Genomic DNA, 9,032 nt, shown 5'->3' with positions numbered 1-9,032 from the left:
GATATTCCACAACTTCGAGGGTCTTAAAGCTTGACAGGTGGGAATACAACTAACATTCTCTGTAGAAGCAGTAAGCTTTGTGTCAGTATGAGCTCACAGTATATTAACAGAAGACAAACGACACTTTCTTTATCTTTTAACATTTTATTTCACAAATAATTCCCTCAGTTTCCCAATATAACTAGGACCAAAGTGTCACCCTTTGTCTGAAACAAAACAAACAAACAAAAACATTTCAGCATTGTCATGGGGTCTCAACCATTTGTTTGAATATACTTCTGTAAATTATCAATAATTATAATGGCTGGCAATCTGAACATCACCACACAGAAGGAATCGAGCACCATGAACAATTCATATAATTGGAACGTTTTCCATTTGATGAACTTGTCTAATTTATGCCCTCTATTCATAACTACTGGCCCACAGATGGGTTACGAAATCATTGGCTGAATTACTTCAGAAATTACATGCACACGGCGAATAATCTCTTTGGAATTGGAAGTATACAAAGCTATTTAGCTGAGACCTATTGACTGACAGCTGAAGGAATGCCGAAAAATCATTTCATACACTCACATGGCTTGAAAGCCCTTTCTCTATTTCACCCGTGGTGACCATGACCGTGACCGTGACCATGACCGTGACCATGTCCGTGTCCATGACCATGACCGTGACCATGTCCGTGTCCATGACCATGTCCGTGACCATGACCGTGTCCATGACCATGACCGTGACCATGTCCGTGTCCATGACCATGTCCGTGACCATGACCGTGTCCATGTCCGTGTCCATGACCATGACCGTGTCCATGTCCATGACCATGTCCGTGTCCATGACCATGACCGTGTCCATGTCCGTGTCCATGACCGTGACCATGTCCGTGACCGTGACCGTGGCCTTCACTTAGAGTCACAAAGACAACTGCAGCTGAAATAATACATTGTTTATAGCTGTCACTGTTCCATTTGCAAAAGACTCAACTCGAGTAAGGAGATGCAGTTGACAGAATTCTTTGATGGCAGTGTGAATTCTGCACTCCTTCCCTCACCTACCATTCCTTTTTAGGCAGAAAGCAGATCAAAGTTCAAATCATTCACACCCATGAAAGGTGATCTATGCTGCCAGATTATCCATGTGATATATAGTACCACATTATCAAACTAATGGAAACTGGGGTGAGGTGATTTAGGTGCGTCTCTAGACAGTATTTCAGTTTTGTTTGTTTGATGTGGGAGCAAATCCCGGAGAAATGTTGGTCTTAGATATTTCTCAACAAATAATGTTTACAAATAAAATAAAATAATCAGGGCGAATCTGTGACGCGAAACTACGATATGCAAGTCTCCGCTAAAAGGACGCCAAGGCTTGCACCGGTACTTGTATGGAAGTCATATTAGGGAGACTTGTGATGTCAAGATTCCATTGTAGATCATTCCACTGAACTATTAGAAATGAAAAATGAGTATATAAATATTAATATTACGAATACAAGACTTACCAAGTGCAAGACATAGTATCACTGTAATGTTCTTCATGCTAGTATTGACGTCTTCAAGGAATTAGGGCCAATGATACTGTTGGGTCGTTGCTGACCTTTTATAGTTTCGTTTCAAGAAAAACAGTAAATCATGGTGATTTGAGGTTCAAAACAAAAGGCCACCTATGGCGCCGATAGTCATTTAGAACAACGTTATGGAGTTAATCCTCTTAGTTGTGGTGTCCGAACTGCCTCCAGTGTCGAACCGCAGTGTGGTAACCACGTGGGGAGGATTGTAAAGTATACACGGTAAGGGTGCTATATATTTTCCCACGACCTCTTAACATGATTTATTGACGTGTCATATGTTAAGTGAGCAAAAGCTGTCTCAACACACAATCACTTAACGGGGTATTCTTTATCTCTAGTAAGTCGAATACACCATAAGGTAAACTTGGTTTTAGGTATGAAGATTCTGGTAAAAACAGCGTTAAGAATGCTTTGATTTGTGAAATTCCCACATAATGACCAACAGACCTGATCTTGTTCGTTTTGATAAAGTCCATGAATTTTCTTCCCCTTTTGACAGCAGCGTGATTGGCAAGATTCGGGAAAAGCATGCTAAATATGCGGCCTTCGCCTTTGAAATGTTTCGCGTGTATCCCAAGTAAACTGTCGTCAGACTCCCCATTGTCCTGGGTGCTCTTGGTTTGGTACCCCCTGATCTCTTGCCGTAGATCAGGAGAGTGTTCGGGTTCTCCACCGGGAGCACAGTCCTTGACACTCTGGGTAATGCAGAAGGCTGCATCGTTGGGGAGTCTACATATTCTCCGGAAAGTTCTTGGTGGGTTCGACTGGGCAGAGTTTCCTGGGAGAAGTCCCATTTGCCGTCTGAGCTGGGTGTAGAAGGGGCAAGGGCTCTGAGCTGATGATGAGCTTTACCAGCCTGACTGTGACTGCCACGAAAAATGTGCTGTTCCACAAATGCCCGTCATACTCTCGGACCTTTAAGCTCTTGATTCCTCCACCCCATCCCACCCCACCCCACCCTAAAAAACCCTAAACCCCCCCCCCAAAAAAAAAACAAAAAAAAAAAAAAACAAAACAAAAAACAACAACATGAAAATAAAATAAAAAATCAACAAAAGGTTTTCCTTGTTCTCCTTGTGAGGATCCGTGTTGTAAGCGCATCCCTGCGCTTCTAGGTTACAAATATCCCGATCGTCAAGATATTCATACAAGCTCTGAAATTTATCCGATATCAGATATTTCTCCGTGGACAGTGATTCAGTATTGCGATTTGGAAATGTCCCTATCGACCAGCGGGTCACTTACCAACAGCCCAACAACCGATATATCACATAACGGAGTGAGTGAGTGAGTGAGTGAGTGAGTGAGTGAGTGAGTGAGTGAGTGAGTGAGTGAGTGAGTGAGTGAGTGAGTGAGTGAGTGAGTGAGTGAGTGAGTGAGTGAGTGAGTGAGTGAGTGAGTGAGTGAGTGAGTGAGTGAGTGAGTGAGTGAGTGAGTGAGTGAGTGAGTGAGTGAGTGAGTGAGTGAGTGAGTGAGTGAGTGAGTGAGTGAGTGAGTGAGTGAGTGAGTGAGTGAGTGAGTGAGTGAGTGAGTGAGTGAGTGAGTATAGTTTTACGCAGCTATTAGCAATATTCCAGCAATATGACGGCGAGGGACACATACCATAATAGCCCAAGTCACTTTACAGAGAGGGCCTGCAAACACATATAAATCGATTCATGTTACAAAATAATAAATCAATCATTCGTACCGTAAAATACTGACAGATATTAATTTCTTTAAACACTTGGGTGTTAATGGTATATCATTCGCAGCAATGTCACGGGGGAAGTTTAAGGTCTCATTTCATTAAGTTATATGCTTCTTAAAATTACCAAACTTTGCGTGCATGTAAATCAGTGATTATATTGAGCTTATTTGCCCATACTTCAAGAAAATATTTTTTTACAATGTTTGACATACGTTTAAAAAAGAGCAAAGTTTATCAATGTTTCTTCATCTTTCGTTGACAGATGTTACTTTTGCAAACTACGTGCGCTGGATTACCACCAAGAAACATCACATACATTTCACATTTCTTCAAAATATGAGTATTTGGACCTTAAACGTCGGCCTGTCCGTGACCCCAAAATCATATGCAATTCTAAAAATAGTGACACTAGCGCCCCAGCGGCGGTTGCGGTCGCTACTATATGGTGGAGCCCCTACAACAACGCATACAGAATTATGAATAAAACGTAACTATATCAAAACACGAAAGAATCCCTAATACTTGAGCAGATCGTGTGTGGTTGCATCGCAATTAGGAAGATAATCACACAGTACAGGCGAGTTAGGACTGCCACATCTGACAATAGTCGAGGCGGATTACGCCATGCCTTTTTGTTTGCTTTTTTCATTATGCTGGCTTTGAATGTTTTCCGGGAAGGTTCAACTGATAACGAGACAACGGGTAGACTGGGGGACACACCAGAAAGCCTATCCGAGAGCGCAGGACGCAGGGTACTGGTTGTAAAATCGCCATGTTCAGGTAAGGTTTCGTTGTTATATTTCAGAGTACATGTAACCGAGGTTATATTTGGGTTTAGACTTTTTCTTTAAAGTAGAGATTCTGGTACTGCTTTATGGTTGAGTCCCATCAGATATTCGAAACCATACTCTCAGAGCCACGCACCTCATCAGTCAGCTATGTGAACTATAGCACGTCTACAAAAACTGAAGTCTGACAACCCTTGAGTGTAGATCATGTACCCGAAAGCTTTTCATACATGATGTGCAATGCCATTAGAAAGTGGTCAAATGTAACACATTTTCTCGGTAAACTACAGATTCGAACCCACATCGAAGGATCGGTGGGCTAAAGGTTTGGTAGTTTCATTGTCAATTACATTCATCTTTAAGCCAGCGTTTGTTTTTCTTTGTCCATAGCTACGTTTTATACTTTAGGTTTTCATTGCGGGGGTCTGAGATTGACGTTATATTTCTTTGCTAATTTGCCAGTGATCTTTATTCCCTTGTTTTTTGCAAGGTGAGACTGTAAGGTAGTCTAGTGGTTAAATGACGCGCTCGTCACGCCGAAGACCCGTTTTCAATTCCTCACATGGGTGCGATGCGTGAAGCCCATTTCTGGTGTTCTCCGCCGTGATATTGCGGAATATTGCTAAAAGCAGCGTAAAACTAAACTCACTCACTCTTTACGGGGTTGCAAAATTGATAGTGTCGAATGTTATTCAGAGAGCAGGATGAGATTGCTTTTTTCATGCCAGTGTCGTCACAGATTCAGTGATTCATAGTTCTCATCAATTATTTTACTTTTAAGCCAAACGAAATCTGTTTCACTTGATAATCGAGTCTCGACTCATTATTTCCGGCTTTATCATTGTCCTTTTATTTTTCAGACATGACTTACTGCCTCTGGCGTGGGTCGTCTTATCAGCTCCATTGCTATACGGGCTACAGAATTGTCACCCGTGCACGTGTTACCAACAACAAGGGGAGATAACCGCTAATTGCACAGGAAGAAACCTCGCTTTCGTTCCTGAATACCTTCCTCGTAATCTTATCGACTTGGAGCTATCTCACAACGACATAGCAGTTCTGAAGGAGACGAGCTTAAAGCGTTATTCAAAACTACGCTATATTGACGCATCCTTCAACAAACTAAACGCCTTGAATAGCAAGACTCTAGTAAACCTACCTGATCTTACGACACTTGACCTGCACGGCAACTTTCTCCAACTTGACAACCAAACTTTTCCACCAGGGTTGTTCAAATATCAGAAAAAACTTGAAGTGCTGTTGCTCCACAACAATTCCCGTGTTGGTAGGCAGATAATGAAATACCCGGACGAAACTTTCTCTGATCTAACCTCGCTGAAAGTACTCCGCGTTGACGGGCTGGACAATCCGGTGTTTGGTGTTGGATTTAAGAACCTTAACAATCTCACTACCTTAGTGATGAGTGGATCGGGGGGAACATGTGCTATCAATACGCTCTCGAACACCACGTTCATTAATCTTCCCAAGATCAGATTCCTTGATCTCACCAACTGTGAAATCACGAAAATACAACCCTTTACCTTTGTCCCTCTCCGAGAGATCCATACGCTGGACTTGTCGGCCAACGTGGATCTGACTTTCGGTACATTGGCCCATGGCATGCAAGGTGTAGTTAACACTTCACTCAAGGTCCTGAAATTGAACAGAATTCACAGACGTCGTGGCGCTGGTGTGGTGGTCTATCCTCAAGATGTCCACTACCTAAAGGGTAGCAAGCTCCAGGAACTTCATGCTGATGAGAATCAGATTGAGCTTCTAGACCAGAAAACCGTATTGGATTTACCATCAAGTCTCAAAGTCATTTCAGCTAAACGCAATAACTTTATCTTTGGATTATATTTGTTAGCCCTGTCGAAGTTCGTTAACCTCGTCTGGGCCGACACGTCCTTGCAGCACCAGTCTCATGTTAACCCTTTCTCTGTGGGTGAGAGAAGGTACCAGTCCACCTTAGTCACAATGATTCAAGATGGTATTTTTGATCCAGACTCTTACTCCTGCACAGTTCCAGATCAGTGGAAAAGTAAAGAATCGTGCCACAAGGGTACGACACAAAACCAGGAAAAGTCCAAGAAAGACCCTGACACACTTCTGGCACTTTCCCCAAGCGTCAGCGCGCAAATACAAGAATTGCCTCCCTTGTTTTTGACATTTATGACTCAGGGAACGCCACTTCCTCAAAATTATGTAAACTATTCTGGGTGGCCAGGAAATTTCACTGTGTATGTTCCACCAAACGAAGAATTCTTGAACGTCAGCAACAACAAAATGAATTATATCATTCCGAGATCACAATTTGGACCCAATAAGGTGAAGTTCCTGGACATGTCCCATAATTTTTTCACACGTTGGGAAGGTCCAGTACTAGGCCTCAATGCATTAAAGTATGTTGACCTTTCTTACAACTATTGTGATTATATCGGAGATAATTTTGGCAAGAATTTCCCTTCATTAACAGTTTTGAATATCAGTTCTAATTTTCTAGGATATTCACTTAAGGACAACAGTATCAACAATCTCCTCACACTGGAACATCTCAGCATGGCCAACAACAAAATCAGTCATCTTCCCCCAAATGTGTTTAAGAATATGACTGAGATGGTTCACCTGAACCTAAGTTACAACTTAATGAGAAAATGGGACGCCGACGTCAGTCACATGCGGAATCTTACCTTGTTGGATGTTTCATATAATCTGTTTGAAGAAGTACCCCCAACTCTCCGCTCTCAACTTGACGCTGCTTCCGTCCAAGACGTGACCCTGCTACTTAAAGGGAACCCTCTGAAATGTAACTGTGACAGTCTACCGTCCTTGAAGTGGATGTCTGGTCACCTCCGTGAAGGCCAACATTATTTCTGCACAACAACCGACGACAAGGCCGCTGTCCTGAACATACACACAATCAGAGACATGACACTGAGACTTGATAAATCCTGTGCGTCCTATGTGGGTGTTATGATAGGAACCCTCAGTATTGTCATGATTGCCATGTCTTTGGGTGTAGCTGGTGTGGTCTACAGGTACCGCTGGAAGCTTAGGTATCTGTATTACCTGACCAGAAGCAAATACAAAAGGCTGAATACTGAAAGCGATGAAGGGTTTGAGTATGATGCTTTCATCTCCTATGCGGATGAAGACAGACGTATTGTCACTGAAGACATGAGGCATAGACTGGAGGACAGAGAAGGCCTCAGGCTATGCATCCATCACCGTGACTTCCTTCCTGGGGAAGACATTGCTGCCAACATCCTGAACGCCATTCGAATGAGCAGGAAGACGGTTGTGATGTTGTCCAGGAACTTCTTGAGAAGCCCCTGGTGTAAGTACGAGTTGGAGATGGCTAATATAGAGAGCATCTACACGGAACGGAAGACTCTGCTGGTTGTCATGCTCGAGTACATCCCTGCGAAGTACCTTCCTCGAAGCATCTGGGATATCATCGCACACGAGTCCTATGTTGAATACACCGACGATGAAGAGGGCAATGAGGTGTTCTGGGAGAATCTCAAACGTGGAATGGTCAGTAATGTGAGCTAATCTTTTACCAACGAAGGAACCTCTTCCCGAACTCCCACTGTTGAACAAGGTGTTTTACCAACACACAGTTTCTCTCAAATCAGGTGACCCTCAGCTGGCATGTGATTAGACAGAGGGGCGAGTCGCAAGGACTTTGTTTCAGCAATCTGTGGGATTCATAGACTGTCCAGATGAGTTTCATGTAGTGTCAAGGTGGGACTCATGTAGTGTAAAGGTGTGTGTGTGTGTGTGGAGGGGGGGGGGGATATTTACTGCCATGATGGGATTCATGGACTGTCAAGATGGAATTCAGACACTGTCAAAGATGGGATTCATGGACTGTCAACAATAACTGTCAAGGTGGGATTCAGACAGAGAGTCAAGATGGGATTCATAGAGGATGTCAAGATGGGATTCATGGACTGGGATTCATAAACTATCAATACGGTATTCATTCACTGTCAGGAAGATGTGATTCAATGACATACGAATTGGGATTCATGGGCTGTCAATATGGGATTCAAAGCATTCAAAACCGGAATCATTAACTGTCAGTATTACAACAACACCTCTCTTTAATAGCAATATGTGCACTTATATTGCACAAAACTCCATGACGTGACGTATTCCACCAGATACCCATTTTCTGCTTGGTGAACAGAGACAATTTTGAACTCACTTGCCTAAGGTGAGACCACATGTATCACATGTGCTTCACTGTGCGGCAGAACTGCAGTCCTAGAAACTCTCAAGAGTGAAGCTGGCAAACAGGATCATTCATCATCAAGGACTGTCCGAGCTCAACGTTGCTTAATTTCAACTAATTTGGGACCTGAGCCCCATGCACAGGACCGCACACCACCTTTATGAAACAAGGTTGTCAGTGAACTCCAATTAAGAGGACAGCACGTGTTCCTATGTGTACTGATTCACGAGGCATGACTGATGCCCCTTTGTATATACGTTCCAAAAGTAATCGTCATGAGGTTGCCAGTCTGAGTGTGCCTGACTTGAGACGCTGTATTGAAGCTTATGAAACTCAAAATCACATACTTAATGTAAATAGATCACAGATCATTGTAATAAATCAGTTTTGCACTTGAAGCATGTTGATTTGAAATTTCGTTCGAATACGTCATTCTAACATTGCTCCGGTTGACAAATCAGTTACGGTGTCGGACTATCTACAGATAGGTAACCTCAGCTTGGTAATGTCTTTAGGCACTGTTCAAATACTGGCCGTCACAGGCTTGTGAGTAACGTCTCAGATATGTGTCCCAAGCCCGTACATTCTGTGAGTGAGTGAGTATATGCCCGCGTTTAGCAGTATTCTAGCAATATCACGACGGGGGACACCAGAAATGGGTTTCACACATAGTAACCATATGGAGAATCGAACCCGAGTGTTCAGCTATACTGATATGAGGGAGAAGGTGGCCCGAGATTGCGC

At 43.1% G+C, this 9,032-nt stretch overlaps 1 protein-coding gene across 1 annotated transcript; it reads left to right on the top strand.

Moving 5' to 3' along the window:
* Positions 1–3,979: 3,979 nt before the first annotated feature.
* On the top strand, positions 3,980–8,686 carry LOC137268563 (toll-like receptor 4). The gene is made up of 2 exons (XM_067803131.1): positions 3,980–4,040; positions 4,909–8,686. The coding sequence occupies exons 1-2, from the start codon at positions 4,033–4,035 to the stop codon at positions 7,601–7,603; spliced, it is 2,703 nt and encodes a 900-aa protein (XP_067659232.1). The 5' UTR covers positions 3,980–4,032; the 3' UTR covers positions 7,604–8,686.
* Positions 8,687–9,032: the final 346 nt, after the last annotated feature.

Source organism: Haliotis asinina, chromosome 16, assembly GCF_037392515.1.
Source record: "Haliotis asinina isolate JCU_RB_2024 chromosome 16, JCU_Hal_asi_v2, whole genome shotgun sequence".
NCBI classification, from domain to species: Eukaryota; Metazoa; Mollusca; class Gastropoda; order Lepetellida; family Haliotidae; genus Haliotis; species Haliotis asinina.
Note: the sequence above shows the minus strand (reverse complement) of the source record. Positions and strands in the feature narration are given on the sequence as shown.